Consider the following 18,521-nt stretch of genomic DNA (forward strand, 5'->3'; position numbering starts at 1 on the left):
GTGTGTGAGTAACTATGAGAGTCACTCTCTCTATTTAAACACAACTCTCTAAGGAGTTCTTTCCAATTAGTACTTCTTCTTCCATCTAGACTCTCATTTATTAGAGTTCCACTTCAGGTAGGACTTCTATTTAATTCAAACTCAAATCTCGTCAAGTGTTGTAGTCCACTCCACCTCTTTCGTTCAAAACATGATAATTGTTTTTTGAGTTTATCCAACTGTCATTATCTCCTCCTTTATTCTTTCAATCTTGTCTGTGTTCCTTAGTAATTAAATAAGCTCCTTTATACAGTGTGTTGTTGAAATAGCTTCATCACCCGTTTCATGCATTTTGCCAATCATCAAAACTTCATAGATTCTAACAGTTGTCCTTGTTGGGGTAGTGGTGAGAGGGTGGTGGTAAGGCTGTGGGCCTGTGGCTTGGTTGTGATGGTGGCGGTGGCTATGGCTTGATTGTTCATATGAAAAGAATAAAACAAAAATATAACTTCAAGGGCCTTCATGCACCCAAAGTTATATTAAATCAAACATTTAGCCATTCCAGGGCTTCACGAGACATACCCGAGTCAAAGTAGAGGTTTCTACTTAGTCAATAGGTAAGTTTGATTGTCAATCTGACAGTCGGGGCCAAGTTTGAGTGTATGTTTATGTATTTTGCCTTCGTTATGTGATATTTCCAAATGATAAGAGTTAGTTTGGTTCTTTCTCAAGGAAAAAGCTTCAATTAGTTGTATGTTTTTACCATGAGTTAGCTATAAACTACTTTTGATTCTAACTGTAAAAGAAAGAGCCGTCACAGGTTGTACCATAGCTTGCAATGATGGTGCAAAAGAAGTATTTGAGGGATGCATAATAGCTTCACTTGCTCCAGATACTTTGAAAATGTTAGGCAAAGAGGCAACGTATGATGAAACAAGAATATTGGGGACTTTCCAGTTTGTCTACAGGTACTTTGGTCTCCTTTATTTGAACATCCCGGCATTCTTTTCTCTACAATTCTACTTTATTTTAACACCGTGTTTAGTATTTGTATTTTCTATTACCAGAAGATCTCTTTTTTGCTCTAGTGAAGTTCAGATAAAATGCATGTCTTAATGGAGGCTAGTTTTTAGTCAATTAACAGCCTGCAAGATTTCTCAGCTAATATGAAAATAGTACTGGAGACCTGGATTAATATTTAGTAATTGTGCCTCTACAATTCCACAAACAACCACCGGAGCACGACTTTGAAAAAGATTTATGATGTTAAAATACAAAATCATTTTCTCTTCTCTATGGCCCAGTGATATTTTCCTTCATCGCGATGAAAAATTCCTGCCTCAAAACCCAGCAGCATGGAGTGCTTGTAACTTTCTTGGAACCATGAATAATAGAGGATGTGCGACATATTGGCTCAATGTAATCCAGGTGTGTTAATTGTTATCCAATTCTGTTATGAATCAATTGTCCCACATTGGAAAAATAGAGAAATGCTATGGGGATTACAAGCCAAATGGGTTCTCCCACTTATTATACTAGTCTTTTGTGTTGGGCTCTCCCGTTTGGTTTATAACATTGGTACTTTCATTGATAGTCCCACGCGTTGGGCCGTGACTTGGAGTGGTGGCCTGCGTGCCAGGATTGGAGGCCTAGACCCAAGAGTGACTCGGAGTGGTGGCCTATATGCCAGGAGTGGTGCTCAGCCGTGACCAACGAGGTCGTTGGTTCTCAAGAGGAACCGATTGTTATGAACCAATTGTCCCACATTGGTAAAATAGAGAAATGCTAAGGGGATTATACCCCAAATGGATTCTCCCACCTATTAGACTATTCTTTTGGATTGGGCTCTCCCGTTTGCTTTATAACAAATTCAGGGATCCGTGACTCAGAGTGGTGGCCTGTGTGCCAGGAGTGGTGCTCAGCCGTGACCAACGGGGCCGTTGGTTCTCAAGCGGAACCGATTGTTATGAACCAATTGTCCCACATTAGTAAAATAGAGAAATGCTAAGGGGATTATAAGTCAAATGGGTTCTCTCACCTATTAGACTAGTTTTTGGTTGGGCTCTCCCATTTGGTTTATAACAAATTCAGTGATAAGGACTTCTACTACTCTCTAGTGGGGAGTCATTTCTCTTGTAATGGCTCCCTTGATTTATGAGCTATCTAAACTTGCAGAAACTTGGTGAGTCAAAGATGCGTTATCTCGTAACCTTTAATCCTCCTCACACACCAGAACATACGTTGCTTAAGTGGAAAACAAGACACCCAGTCCCCTCGGTTGCTGCATCACAAGCTTCATGTGAGCTACATCAAATCCAAGGGAAGAGAGGAATATGGTTTTGTGGAGCATATCAAGGTATGAATCTCTTTTTCCGGATAGTTGCTTCACGATAAATGTTCCTTCATGCATAGTCAGCTGTTAGACTCCAACTATTTTGAATCTAGAGAACCAGTTCCTCTGACTGTAACTTGAAATTTTGCACCACTCACTATTGTGATTTAAATTATTTGCAGCACTGAAACAATAAAGTTTCTTTCTCTAAACTTTTATGGTTCTCTACGTTAGTCCTGGCAAATTGCAGCTTATAAGTTTGAATCTGTTTTAAGAGATTATTCTGACTCTTCATGGATAAAATGACTACATTTCTGTTTCCCTCTCTTCAGAAAGAACTTCATTCATTTCTGACTCTTCATTCTTTCCATTTAAACTTGATGACGGCAACTAAATACAACAACCTAGTGTCTTGGTTTATTCTTTGTTTGTCTCCACATAAGGTTAAAGAAAACCTACTGGTAGCACTTGTAACTTGAGTTGTTCTATTTGTCTTTGCTTCCTTGAGTGCACAAACTTTATTTTCCGCCTTTTGTTTCACTGCTTATTTGTGTATTTTTGTTTGAATACATTCAGGCTATGGCTTCCATGAGAATGGACTTAAGGTAGTACTACATCTTCTAATAAGAGCTCAACAGATGTAATTTGAAGTATCACCTTATGCCCAATAGATTTTCCAGCTTTTGTTGTCCCTTTGGTCTCATTTGGATGATTGTCTACCCCTTGGTCCTCTCAGGCGGGTGTGGTTGCTGCATATGGCATGCTTCAAAGGAATTGTAGTATTCTGGACAACCCCAAATACATGGCATCAACCTGGCCAGAGACAGGAGCACGCCTCCTCGTTACTAGATTTCTAAAAAGTTTCATTAAAACAGGATGCATAATGTGAGTGATGATAGTTTCACCTTGTCTTGCTTTTAGTTTTATCTCAATATAGTGGCAGATTTGTGTCTAAAAACTTGATGTTTCAATATACAGCTTGCTGGAAGGAGGTACAATTGTCACCTTCCAAGGAACAGAGATGAACTGCTCTCTCAAAGTTTCTCTAATAGTTCATACTACACAGTTCTACTGGAAGGTAAATTGATATTTTCTTTTGCCACTACAAGTGATTAAAAAACAGACAAATTCTGTGACATAGATAATGTCTTACAGATTGCAACTGAAGCTGACATCGGTTTTGCTGATGCTTTTATTCATGGGGATTTCTCTTTTGTTGATAAAAATGAAGGTCTTCTTAATCTTTTCATGGTGAGGAAATGACTAGATTTATTTGTAAATAACTTTTGGTTGGTACATAGCTTCCCGAAATCTTTTGCAGGTACTTATTGCCAACGGAGATTTGAAAGAATCTGTTAAAAGGTCTTGCAAGAACAGGTAAAACAGTTCACTGACGTGAAATCAAGAAACATAAACTTCTGTTCATATGTTAAAGTTCTTCATCGCTTTTCATGGCTCTAGAGGCTGGTGGACACCACTGCTTTTTACAGCACTGCCGTCATCTGCAAAATACTTCATTCGTCATGTTTCAAATCGGAACACCCTGACTCAGGCTCGCCGCAATATCTCTCGTCATTATGACCTGGTAATTAATTAACCCAAAGAATGTAGGGGATGTCAAAGATCACCGGTGAAATTGAAGTACTCAATCCAGGCCATATTCTTGCCAGTTGCTATTAATGTAAAATTGGCTGGCATTGTATAGATTATAAGCATTGTGATGTTAACTATTATTTCCAGAGTAACGAACTCTTCTCACTCTTTCTGGACGAGACAATGACATACTCATGCGCAATATTCAAGGTTAGCTCTCAAATTGTTCAATGCTTGCGAATTTTTTCTTCTTCTTCATATTTTAACCTATATTTCTTTCTTAATTTTTCTAGAGTGAGGATGAAGACCTAAAAGATGCACAGCTGAGAAAAATTTCTGTTCTCATTAGAAAGGTGAGTCATCAGCTAAGTAAAAGTCTTTTCCTTTTATACATAAATTTCCGGCATGATTTGATTCTGCTTCTAATCTATTTAGGCAAAAATTAGCAAGGAACATCACATTTTAGATATTGGATTTGGTTGGGGAAGCTTTGCTGTGGAAGTTGTCAAGCAAACAGGATGCAAATATACTGGTATTACTCTCTCCGAGCGGCAACTGGAGTATGCACAGTTAAGAGTTGAGCAAGCAGGCCTTCAGGTGTGTACACTTCAATATAATTTCTATAAACAGAGTCAAATGATGAAGCAACTAGGAAATTCCACTTCATGAACTTAACCTTCCGTTTTCTCTACTTCTAAGTTGTAAGAGCGCCTGAACAAACTAGATACCAAGTCAGGACAGAGAAGTTATGACACAAAATTAACAAAACTGCTTCTTTGTATGATACATTCCCACATTTGTCCTTGTACAATTAACCTGGGAACATGATCTTCTTAACACTTGCAAGCAAAATCTGAGCTACTTTATGTTAATTTCAATGTTTTCGGGTACACAAATCTGTATTTAGGCAGACAACAACTTCAACACAAATTCAAGTCTCAGACAAGAACTCCTATGAAGTTACTCAACTCCTTCAACACAAGATTAAAATTAATCTATCCAAGAAGTATGTTGTTATTTCAAAAATAAGATGAAACAGAATTTTAAGGCCAAGTCCCCCGACTTCATAGAGTGTCCTTAATGAATAATTCTCCTCACTGTACCCGAGGTTATGGAATCTTTCTCTCAGCATAACATGACTTTCAATCCAACAATAGCGGTACCTCAAATTATTGGATTCGTCGAACTCACTCAACGACTGATGATCATATAGAGTTTTTGTAGAAAAGAAAGTGTTTATGCTGTCAAAAATCATGTTAATACCTAAGAAATACGTTAGATATTTATAGCCTTTATGTGTCCTTTCAGAAAGGATGCATTAGTTCAGCGAAAAGGCACCTATTCAGTACAGTCACGTCACCTGCGCCCAGTCTGTGCTGGACCTGCGCCTGATCTGCAGCCGCAGGTGACACTGTCATTCCAGTGGCTACCTGTTGCATCTGCGCCCACAGGTCGCGTACCTATGCTGCATCTGCGCCTGAGGGTCACGCTATTACGCGAACCAGTATGCCTTTTGCCTCAAAGAGTCGCATCCCTTCGAGATGTGTTGCGTATGCGTTAACATGCGTCCGAAATGCGCCCACACATGGAGTAAAATATTTCTATCAGATTCTTTGGATTAAACATTCCACTTGTTCATCAAGTTTCAAATAAATTTTATCAAAAAGATAGATCTCATTGATCGTTTTCCAAATCCACATCCAAATCAAATCCAAAGCTGAAGCTGAAGTCGAGCGAGCGACGATGACGACGGCGTGAGGCACCACCTTGTTCTTTCCTCACTATCCATGTGAAGATGTGTTTCTCAATGTAAACACATGAAAGCTTCTTTCTCCCACCAATGTGGGAGAATTTAGTAAGCTTTCCATAAAAGAGTACACTTTTTGTTTTAGTGTCTCTCTTTCCCTCCACTATTTTTTTCCTTCATTTTCCTTTCATACATACACCTTGAAACTAACAATCCCCCACATGAATGGGGAATGGCTTTCTTTTGAAGAATATACAAACAAGCATGTGATCATTTAGCAAAGACTGATTGAATCTGGATAAGTCAATTTCCCTTTGAACTTTCTGTAGTAAACATGCATCAGATGCACTCAGTCAATCGGTAGATTTGATATCTTTGAACTGTCGAGCTTTAATGTACACCTAGAAAACACATGTCACACAAACATTCTTTTACCGTTTATGGTTCTCACGGTTTTGTTCTTTTCATCCATGAACACGTCTCGGTTTTATGAGAGCTTAGAGAATAGGCCTTTACTAACATTCTCCTTGAAGAGGCTTCCACTTCGCCTTCAAATAGGTGATTTTTAAGCGTTCAATCCTATAGATTAAAATATTTGGTCATATATGTCAAATTTAGATAATCATTAAAAGACTTCACACCATAAGTCTTATCCTCGTTTACTAAATATTATCTACATCATGAGAATAGGTTGGGTAATTGACAATGTTGAACCTGTCAGACACAACTTTGTTTGATATCGTTGAACCTAGCTCTTGAGATTTCCAGTCTTCTAGGTAGAGTTACCGTCATACTGACTTGTCCTGGGCCTTAAACCCATTCCCTTGGATGTCATTTCCACTCCTTCTCTAGATAGACCTTTTGTAAGTGGATTCGATATATTATCCTTTGACTTTATATAGTCAATAGTGATAATTCCACTAGAGAGAAGTTTTCTAATAATATTATGTCTCCGTCTTATGTGACAAGATTTACCGTTGTACATCATGCTCCTTGCACTACCTATTGCCGCTTGACTATCACAGTGTATACATACTGGTGCCATTAGTTTGGTCCAATAAGATATATCTTCCAAGAAATTTCGAAGCCATTCTACTTCTTCACCAGCTTTATCCAATGCGATAAATTCTTATTCCATTGTAGAGCGAGCAATATATGTCTGTTTGGATAGTTTCCAAGAGACTGCTCCTCTACCAATAGTAAATACATATCCACTTGTGGATTTTACTTCGTTCGATCCGGTGATCCAATTTGCATCACTATATTCTTCAAGTACAGCGGGATATCTATTATAATGCAAAGCATAGTCTTGAGTGTATTTAAGATACCCCAAAACTTTTTTCATTGTCATCCAATGAGTTTTATTGGGATTACTCATGTACTGACTCAACTTACTAATAACACATGCTATGTCTAGTCGTGTAAAATTCATTATATACATTAAATATCCCAATACTCTTACGTACTCCAATTGTGAGTCACTTTCACCTTCATTCTTTCGAAGTGCGAAGCTCACATCTAATGGAGTCTTGGCAATACCAAATTCCAAATACTTGAATTTATCAAGTACCTTTTCGATGTAGTGAGACTGTGACAACGCCAACCCTTGTGGAGTTCTATGGATTCTTATTCTTAAGATCACATCTGCAACTCCAAGGTCTTTCATATCAAACTTGCTCTCAAGCATTTATTTTGTAGCATTTATATCAGAAATGTTTCTATTGATGATCAACATATCATCCACATAAAAAAAAATAATGACTTGGTTATTTGGAGTGTCTTTAATGTAAACATATTTATCACATTCATTTATCTTGAACCCGTTTGCCAACATGGTTTGGTCAAACTTTGCATTCCATTGTTTAGGTGCTTGTTTTAGTCCATAAAGTGACTTAACAAGTTTACACACCTTATTTTCTTTTCCTGGAACCATAAAACCCTCAGGTTGTTCCATGTAAATTTCTTCCTCCAATTTTTCATTTAGAAATGTTGTTTTCACATCCATTTGATAGATTTTAAGACCATATACTGCCACCGGGGCAATTAACATTCGAATTGACGTTATCTTCATTACAGGCGAGTATGCATCAAAGTAATTAAGGCCTTTTTTTCTGTTTGAAGTCTTTTACTACAAGTCTTGCCTTGTATTTGTCAATAGTACCATCCATCTTTATTTTTTTGAAGATCCATTTAGAACCTAAAGGTTTATTTCCTAGAGGAAGATCAACCAATTTCCACATATGATTGCTTAAGATTGAATCAATCTCACTATTGATTGTCTCTTTCCAAAAGGATAAATCTGAAGATGCCATTACTTTTTTAAATGTTTGAGGCTCATTTTCTAAGAGAAATGCTACAAAATCTGATCCAAAAGAAGTTGACATTCTTTGACGTGTACTACATCTTGGATTCTCATCATTATGTACATTCTCACTTATCTCATCTCGAGGTCGTTTAGACCCCTCACTAGACTGTTCATGTCTAGTTTTATACGGATAAATGTGTTCAAAGAATTCAGCATTATCTGATTCAATTATCATATTTTCATTCATATTTGGATGTTCAGATTTATGAACCAAATATCGACATGCTACTTTTAGCATATCCTATGAATACGCAGTCTACCGTCTTAGGTCCTAACCTTACCCGTTTAGGCTTAGGAACTTGAACCTTCGTTAGCACCCCCACACTTTGAAAATTTTCAAGTTGGGTTTCCTTTCTTTTCATGTTTCATAAGAAATTGGTTATGTCTTACTATGGGAAACTCTATTGAGTATTCGGTTGGATGTAAGGATATCCTCCCCCCACAAGTTTTGCGGTAAACCTAAATTTATAAGTAAGATATTTATCATTTTCTTCAAAGTTTGGTTTTTAATTTCCGCAATTTCATTAGATTGAGGTGAATACAGGGTCGTAGTTTGATGGACAATTCCATTCTCTACAAATATTTCGGCGAAGGGAGATTTATATTCTCCACCTCTATCACTTCTTATAGTTTTGATCTTTGTCTCTAACTGATTTTCAACTTCATTTTTGTATTGCTTAAACGCATTTATTGCTTTATCCTTACTATTTAGCAAGTAGACATAACAATATCTAGTGTAATCGTTAGTAAAAGTTATGAAATACTTTTTCCCACCACGTGATGGTATTGACTTCATATCACAAATGTCAGTGTGTATTAAGTCTAAGGGATTGGAATTCCTTTCAAAGGACTTATACGGATGCTTAGCATACTTTGATTCCACACACGTTTGACACTTTGATTTATTGCACTCAAAGTTTGACAAAACTTCTAAGTTAATTAGTTTTCGCAAAGTTTTATAATTGACATGTCATAAAGGTTCATGCCGCAATTCATTAGACTCAAGTAAGTAAGAAGAAGAAGAACTTTTATTGATTTCAATAGTCATTACATTCATCTTATATAGGCCCTTAGTGAGATAGCATTTTCCTACATACACTTCTCCTTTGCTAATTACAACTTTTTCGAAAATAGTTACACATTTGAATCCATTTTTATCTAGAAGTGATACATAAATCAAGTTCTTTCTTAATTCCAGTAGATATAGGACATTGTTGAGTGTCAATACTTTGCTTGAAGTCATTTTCAAGCATACTATCCCTGTTCCTTCTACTTTTGCAGTAGCAGAGTTAGCCATAAAGATCTTTTCTTCTCCTTGAGCCAAAGTGATCATTGCAAACAACTCTTTATTAGCACAAACATGGCGGGTGGCACCAAAATTCATCCACCATTCGCGAGGATTTCCCACCAATTTGCATTCGAAAAGCATAGCACACAGATCATTTGCTTCTTTCTTAGACTCAGCCATATTTGCTTGGTCATTTTTCTTACCTTTCTTAGGGGCCCGACAATATGTTGATTTGTGGATAATCTTGCCACTATTGAAGCACTTTCCCTTGAATTTATTCTTGGGTTGATTTCTTTCATTTCCAGCTTTCTTTCGCTTTTCAGAGTTGTGGTCATCTTCTACAATGTTTGCTCCATTCATTGCAGAATTTCCTCTTGACCTTTTTTCTGCAGCCTTATTGTCTTCTTCATTGCGCAATCTAATGATTAGATCTTTGATAGAAATCTCCTTACGTTTGTGTTTCAAATAGTTCTTAAAGTCCTTCCACATAAGTGGTAGCTTCTCTATTATTGCTACTACGTGAAATACTTCATTCACGATCAAACCTACAATGCAATTTATATGAATACTAAGAACATTTTTAAACTGTTCAACAAAGGTATTTGTCAAAATCAATTTTTCCGCAAGGAAATCATAGATGATTACTTGTAGTTCCTGCACTTGGGAAACAACGGACTTTTTATCTATAATTTTATATTTCAGGAATCTTGCAATGAAGAACTTTTTAGTTTCGACATCCTCTGTCTTGTACTTCCGTTCTAGTGCTCCCCACAACCCTTTTGTTGTCTTTTTTCCACTATATACATTGTAGAGATCATCTTAGAGACCACTCAAGATGTAGTTCCTGCAAAGAAAATCAGAGTGTTTTCAAGCCTCCACAATCACAAATTACTCTTGTTCAGAGGTTCCCTCGAGCACCTCTAGAGCTTCCTCAAATGTGAACCTTTGAAGACAATGAGTTGTAACATAGAAAAATATTTTCTGCTGCCACCTTTTGAAGTCAATACCTGAAAACTTTCTGGATTTCTGCATTGGTGCCATTGCCGGTGGAGTATTCGTACAACTTATTGTAGCAATACTAGTTGCCTCCACAGTCGTTGCAGTATCATGCATTTGACTATCGTTAGTCATTTTCCTGTCACAATAAGAAAGAAAGTTTAGTATATCAAAATACTCTTAATAAAGTTGCAGCAACTTTAAACACCTCTTATTTCTAGTTTAACAATGAATTTTTTATGACTTCCAATTGTCAACCGAGTGATCTTTAACTTGTGATGAAGATTTTATGTCTTCAAACCACCAGTTAAGTTCAAACGGAGTAGAAAGCTTAAAGCTTTAATCTCCATAAATCAAGAAATACAAATTCTGAAAGGTTATTCCTTTAGATTGTTAATTTCAATATTTTCGGGTACAAAAATCTGTATTTAGGTAGACAACAACTTCAACACAAGTTCAAGTCTTAGAAAAGAACACCTATGAAGTTACACAACACCTTCAACACAAGATTAAAATTAATCTATCCAAGAAGTATGTTGTTATTTCAGAAATAAGATGAAACAAAATTTTAAGGCCAAATCCCCGGACTTCACAGAGTGTCCTTAAGGAATAATTCCCCTCACTGTACCCGAGGTTATGGAATCTTTCTCTCAGGATAACATGACCTTCAATCCAACAATAGCGGTACCTCAAATTATTGGATTCGTCGAACTCACTCAACAGCTAATGATCATATAGAGTTTTCTAGAAAAGAAGAGTGTTTACGCTGTCAAAAATCATGTTAATACCTAAGGAATACGTCAGATATTTATTGACTTTATGTGTTCTTTCAGAAAGGATGCATTAGTTCAGCAAAAGGCATCTATTCAGTACAGTCACATCACCTATGCCCAGTCTGTGCTAGACCTACACCTGATCTGCGGCCGCAGATGACACTGTCTAATTCCAGTGGCTACCTGTGCTACATCTGCGCCTACAGTTCGCGTACCTGCGTTGTATCTACACCTGCAGGTCACGCTATTGCGCGAACCAGTGTGCCTTTTTCCTCGAAGGGTCGTATCCCTTCGAGATGCGTTGTGTATGCGTTAGCATAGCGTCCGAAATGAGCCCATGCATGGAGTAAAATATTCAAAGCTGAGCTGAGTGAGCTACGACGACGACGGTGTGAGGCACCACCTTGTTCTTGCCTCACCATCCATGTGGAGATGTGTTTCTCAATATAAACAAATGAAAGCTTTTTTCTCCCACCAATGTGGGAGAATTTAGTAAGCTTTCCATAAAAGAGTACACTTTCCATTTTAGTGTCTCTCTTTCCCTCCACTATTTTTTTTCTCCATTTTCCATTCATACATACACCTTGAACCCAACACTTTAAAGCTAGGTTGAGATGAGAGAAGTGAGGCTGAGATGGTTCCATGGTGGACAAGATAAGGCGAGCAAGACTGAGATGGTTCATACATGTGAAGATGAGATGCATAGACACCCTGATGAGGAGGTGTGAGAGGTTGACCATGGTGGGTTTGAAGAGAGATAGAGTTATGCTGAAGAAGTATTTAGGGAGGTAATTAGATAAGGCATGCACACCTGCAGGTTATCGAGGTCATAACTCTAGATAGGGAGGATATGGAGATCGAGGATATTAGGGTAGAAGGTTAAAAGGTAGTTGAGTGTTGTCTAGTTTTCCTTATCCAAAGTAGTACTATTGCTCTCTTATTAACTTATTCTTCGATTTTATTTTTATTTTTTGTTATCATATTTTTTTGGTTGTTTCTAATGCCTTTTCTTTGTTATTTAATCATAGCTTCTTCACTATTGTATTTCCTTTTCATACCTGCTTTGAAATTTTTTACCTCATGGTCTATCGAAAATAACTTCTCTACCTTCACATGGTAGAGGTGAGGTCCACGTAAATACCACCCTCCCCATACCTTACTTGTGGGATTGCACTGGTGTGTTGTGGTGGTGGTGGTGGTGGTTATCTATTAATCTTCAATTGATCAATGAAATCTTTTCGCAGGATCAAATTACATTAATCCTATGTGACTATCGCCAAATCCCAAAGGAGGACAAATATGATAGGATTATATCAATGTAAGTTTTCACTCATCTAAATCTTGACATATTGTATTATGACATGTCGAGCTAGTGTTACAGTTGTAAATTGTCATTTTCAGCGGGATGTTGGAACATGTTGGTCATGATTTCTTAGGTGAATTCTTTACTTGTTGTGAGTCTGCATTGGCAAAAAATGGGCTTCTAGTTCTGCAGGTAATGAATTTTAAGTGACCCATCAACACGTTCCACTTCGTTCACTTTTTCCCTTCAATTGTTAGAAATTAGGAGAAAATAGCACTCTCAAATCTAGTCTAGTATATGTACCTTAATTTAGTGCTGAAACTTTTCCTCTTTCTCCTGTTCATGAACAAACCATTTACTCTTAAATTAATTTCCTGATAATACATGTATGATGTATAGCAAAAATCTAAGTAAGGCTTTTCTTCTTCCAGTACAAAGTCGTTTTCCAACATCAATTTCTTCACTGTTATGTTGCCCTTTTTTTTTAATGCTGCTTTTCATAAGTTTTGGCTTTCCCTAGTTCATTTCAATACCAGACGAGAGGTATGACAGTCACAGACATAGCACAGACTTCATGAGAGAATATATATTCCCAGGCGGAGGCTTCCATGCACTAAGTCAAGTAACATCAGCCATGGCTGCTGCATCAAGACTATGGTAACAATGAGTTAATATTGTGATTTTGCATTAGCGTGCTTGTCACTCTTTCAAAAGTGTATCTTCCTGAAAGCATCGGATAAATGATATCAATGCAGTGTAGTTCACCTGGAAGAGATAGGAATTCATTACTACCAGACACTCAGATGTTGGCGAAAAAACTTCCTGAAAAATAAAAGGTAACAAAACCAAAATAAGTCCACGAACCTTCTCTTTGAACCGTTTCCTTCATGAGTCATTTGTAGCTTGATCAGTTCTAAATGCTAATACTTGAAAATTGGTTACTCTATATCACTAGCCGAATTCGTGCTTTGGGATTCGATGACAAGTTTATCAGGACATGGGAGTACTACTTTGACTATATTGCTGCTGGCTTCAAAACGTGCACAATTGGAGATTATCAGGTATATATGGTGATAAATCTTTAAAAACTTGAGAAAATAATCTCAAAATTTTTTAAGGACCAAGTGGAAATGCATGAGTAGATTGAAGTAGTTGTAATGGAAAAAAGGTTAGATAAAAACATAAAAGCAATTTTGAATAATATTAACACCTCATCGAAAAGTTAAGTAATTAGAGATTGTACAAAATTTTATTCACTTACGCATATTTTTTAAATGCCACTTCAAGGGTAAACGTTGAAACTCAAACTCTGTATCACGTTGAATCATATGAACTACTTTATTTATAAACTTAAGAGGGGACAAGCCTTATTTATCAAATTATGTTTTCAATAGTTAATACATGCATGCACTTATTCCATCTTTTTACAATGAATGTTTAAACTGTTTCACTAAATTTGAGAAGTAAAACAACTGACCAACTGGTGCTTCTTACTTTGTAGATTGTATTTTCAAGGCCAGGCAATGTTGCAACATTTGGTGATCCTTACAACGGTGTGCCTTCAGCTTATTAGAGTTGCTTTCTTTGGAATATTATATCGTAACTTTGTCTTTGCTAATAAATAGTTCCTCAAAACAGCATGAAAAACTAATAAAGACATATCATGTCATTGGCTTGTGCTGAATTCTGTTATTCTCTTGTACCCATGTATTGTGTGAAATTTTTTCAATTACCTAATAAAAGCTTTTCGAGGGATTTACTATTATTAAAATAGGAAAAGGTGATGATATTTTGGTTGTTTGAAATTTGATCCTATTGATAATGAAGCAGGAATAAGAAACCAAAATATGTTTAGTTTACTCTCTTAATCAAACTAGTTATCAACCTCAATTAATCATGAAAAAATTTACAATGCTTTACAAATTGTATATAAAGTTTAGACTTGTTATGTTTAATTGTGAAGCAAGAATTAGGTCAATTGTGAAGCATGGATTTAGTAATCTGTAGGTTATTTGAAAAAAATTGCTTGGAGCACATACTTAACATTTTAGAATTAGGGTGTTTCACAGCCTAGCTATACAAATATGGATTACTTGGTGTATTCTTTATCGGGAAATTAAATAATAAGAGTTGATATGATTGACCGTGAATTTATTTTTTACTCAGAAGATTTCCCACGTAAAATTATGTGTTTATCTTTTGTTATTATTATTTTTATTAATCGTTGTCTCATGACAAACTCATAACTAATAAAATAATGAATTTAGTGCTCGATAATACTCAAGGAAGTACGTCAAATATTATATGAACCTACATAAAGTTCCAAATAAAGGAATGATCGAGATGGTAAAATTCAAAATGAGGGATTGAGTTGTTACAGTTAGTTTAGGGAAAACGGTCAAATTTACTTTTTTACTTTGAAAAATTAGCTATAATACACCCTTTGTTATAATTTAGGGTTAAATTTATCCTTTTGTCATACTTTGGAGCAAATTTTACCCCTCAACTTTGAAAAATTGGTTAAATATACCATTTGTCATATTTTGAAGTTAAATTTACTCTTGATGTCATATTTTCGGGATAAATTTACTCTCATTGTTAAGAAATTTCTCACATGTATTCTTTCTTTAAAAGAAAAGTCCAAATCAACGTTAAATGACTCATTTTTTTCAAATAAAACACATTTTAATTTAACCTGCCCGATTCGACTCACAAAATACACAAATAAAATTATCCCTCTCTCAGTTCTGTTGATTGAATTTTTTCAATGAATAAATATATTTGTCTTTCAACGTGCAGCGCTGGTAGGTTGTTTATAAATGAACAAAAGTAAAATGGGATCAAGTAGAAACATGGAACTAGAGAATATGTTTATTACAAACTCTGCTCTTGTTACAGTTATGTTAAAATTTTAAAATTTGATATGCAGTTTTACGTAGATAAGTTTACTGAGCAAGTGACATGATGAAAAAAGGAAAAATTTCATAAGTAGTATACTTATGCCCATAATTAACACTTTCATAGCAACTGTTTTATAATTACAAATAATAGCAAGTTATATTTTGTATTTTAGGTAAAGTTTGCTATATAAATACATATACGAACGAAATTACAGTTTCTTTTTTACTTAAATCAGTTGAGTTGAATAAGAAATAATTATCTCATATATTTTAAGCAGTAAATTCCTTTTTCACAAATTACTGCTATGTAATATAGTAGATTCTTTTTTTCAAAAATTATTCTTATTTAAACTAGTAGATTCTTTTTCTAAATCAGACTCAAGTCTGAAGATTATTATGTTCATGATCTTCAAAATTTCAAAATAAAGCATCATTACTATTTTTTTCTATGTTTCATTCTCTTTTATCTCTAACTTTTTTTATTGTTAATTTTTTTCATCTTCTTTTTTATCATTTTTTTTTGTTTTTATTTTTTTCTTTCCACTTTATTTTCTCCTTTTTTTTCCTTTTTCCTTTTTTTCTTTATTTTTTTATTTTTTTTCCTCATATTTTTCTTTTCCTATTTTCATTTTCTTCTTCTTCTTTTTTTATTTTTTTTGTTTCTTTTTTTTTTCTTTTATTTTTACAATTCTATTTCTAACTTCCATTTTTCTTTCTTCTTTTTTTCCTTTTTCACTTCATTTTTTTGGGATTTTTCTTTGTCTATTTGTTTTTTTTTTTACTGTTCTATCTATAGATTTTATTTTTCTTTCTATTTTTTTGAATTTTTCTTTCTCATTCTCTTTTGGGTTCTATTTTATATTTTCTATATAGCATATACATATTCAAAAATGGACAAACAACATCGACATACAGATCTACATATGTATTAATAGTATAAAAATTACATCTATATTTGCATATGTATTTACAGAAGTACATATTTGACTTGTCACACCCCTTTTCGTACTCCAAAAAAGTTTTAGATTTTAAGTTCGAAAGGGTTTTTAATTATTAAGTGACAAAAATGAAGATTTGTTTCGAAGAAGGATAGTTTTTGTATTCAAAATCAAAGTCGCCACTTGGCATAATCTGGTGTGCCAAGTCTCTGTTGAAAATCCTTTTTCAAAACTATTTTTGACTCTTTAAGACTGGTTCGCGAACAGAGATTCCAGCTAAGGAATTCTGTTGATTGAGGGGAAGGTGTTAGGCACCCCTCGATCCCGTGGTTTGACCATGGTCGCTTGGTAGAGCATATCGGCTAAATTTAATACTAAGGATGTATAAACCACATAAACACACAACAATCAAGCAAACAGACACAAACCAAAATAAACCCCAAAAAATGTAATGTTCAGTCCAATTTATACAGTCCAAAATAGAAAAATGTGAAATTAAATCCTATATAACCTATACTAATCTTCACTACTCTCCCTTGCTTTACCCGACGCCGCAGGCCTTCTTCACGAACATCTTCCGCCAACATAATATGTCGGGGCATTCCCCGACAAATAAATACAAATCCCTCGGGGCATTCCCGGCCAAATAATATATTTGAATTAAATAAGCTAACTAACTAAAAAAATGTTCAAAACACACATTTAAACATTCAATCAAACAAATCACATCCTAGACTTTTTCCTACCCGAACCTACATTGCCTATCCATTCGACCTAAGCATACTACTATTGTGTTCAACATTATAAACCGAAATTAATTCGAATTCAACGACATCAAGATCCATTTCAAGTCCAACCAAACAATTCACATTACTTCATTAGTTCGCAATTTCGATCCCCCCACATTTAGACATGACAGTTTTTAAATACGAGCACAATTATCCATCCATATCATCATCGATTTCATGCTAACGACTACTTATTCAGATAAGACAACACCAATCACCAAAAAATGTCCAATCAGCAAACAATACACTACCACAACATCTACCTACCAAATATCATAACAAGAAAATCAAAAGGTAAGGATTAGAAATGGACCTTCGAAGAAACAAGTCATGATAATAATATTAAAGAAGCCTGAATTCAAAACCTCGAACAAATAAAAACCTCTGAAATCCAACTCGGTATTGAGAAATTTGCAATCTAAAACAGAACTCGATTAATGAGGTAAGATGAACAAGAAAACCAAATTTTGAACCCAATAATAGATACGGATGAATCTGAGACAATCAAATCACAATAGAACCCACCAACCCGGGCGTTTCCCGGCTTAATCTTCTTGGAAATAAAAAGGAAACTAAGAAATTTCAAACTTTCGAAGACTGGAAACAGCTGAATGATGAACCAGCGGTCAATTTCGGCGAAAAGTTTCACTGGAAAAGCTCAAAATAGGGGTTGAATCTCACCGAAAGACTTAAACCAAGACTAGATTTCTTACCTGTTCTCCCTCATCTCTCGATCTCGAATCTCTCGCTCTCTTTCCAATCTCTCACTCTTCTATGGCATTTTTTCTTGTGTAGCTCTGCGTGTGTGTTCGTTTCGCTGAATGAAAGGAAAAAATGGGGGTAATAGTCTCTCCCCCTTTTAGTGATCTCCCTTTCTATTCTAGTGGATTTGTTTGTGTGTCTGTATCCATGGAAACCAACAAAACAAATGGAGGAGCTCTCTATGTGTTATTGTGTTTCTCTCTATTCATAAAAGAAAAATAGAGTGGTTGTGTTCTAGTGAGATCCGTGTATGGAATTTTTGGAGAAGAAGATCCTCCCCCTTTGTATCCCTATGTGCGTGTATATATTTTTGTAGATGGTGTATGGGACACGTAAGTGGGGTGAGGGGTAGGATAGTAAGGTGGTTTAATTTGATTGGGTAGGTTGTTAGGATAAGATAAAATTAGTTAGAGGTTATTGTTTTGTTATTTTGTAGAGGGATTATCACACGGGTGAGGGTGCGTAGTAAAGTATGAGCTAAAAATGAATAAAATTGAACTTCGAAGGGACAAAATTAGGTGTCTACAGCATGCCCCCTTTGAATGTAAACACGAAGTATTTTCAGACAAAGAAGTAGGTAATGAGATAGAATTTTGTCCCGATCATTATTCAAAAAGAATGAAACAGAAGGAAGGAGGGAAACCGACTCTTGATTTTGGACATCCTACCTACCCAAGTTATGAGGGAATCAATTCAAGGGTATCTCAAAGGATTGGAAAGAGAAGGACTATATCGAGTTGGAGAGTCGAGTGAGGTT

General features: G+C 35.5%; 1 protein-coding gene across 2 annotated transcripts; it reads left to right on the top strand.

The window, feature by feature from the left end:
• Positions 1 to 799: 799 nt before the first annotated feature.
• Positions 800 to 14,147, top strand: LOC107864227 (the record flags this gene model as incomplete). Of its 2 annotated transcripts, XM_016710546.2 has the most annotated exon segments (18): positions 800 to 947; positions 1,284 to 1,407; positions 2,155 to 2,335; positions 2,888 to 2,916; positions 3,048 to 3,196; positions 3,290 to 3,389; positions 3,467 to 3,562; positions 3,633 to 3,688; positions 3,773 to 3,896; positions 4,052 to 4,114; positions 4,198 to 4,257; positions 4,340 to 4,501; positions 12,318 to 12,391; positions 12,475 to 12,568; positions 12,897 to 13,033; positions 13,132 to 13,212; positions 13,332 to 13,437; positions 13,878 to 14,147. In XM_016710546.2, coding segments are annotated over 18 exon segments (1,856 nt in total), but the record flags the coding sequence as incomplete, so codon positions are not given.
• Positions 14,148 to 18,521: the final 4,374 nt, after the last annotated feature.

This window comes from Capsicum annuum, chromosome 3, assembly GCF_002878395.1.
Source record: "Capsicum annuum cultivar UCD-10X-F1 chromosome 3, UCD10Xv1.1, whole genome shotgun sequence".
NCBI classification, from domain to species: Eukaryota; Viridiplantae; Streptophyta; class Magnoliopsida; order Solanales; family Solanaceae; genus Capsicum; species Capsicum annuum.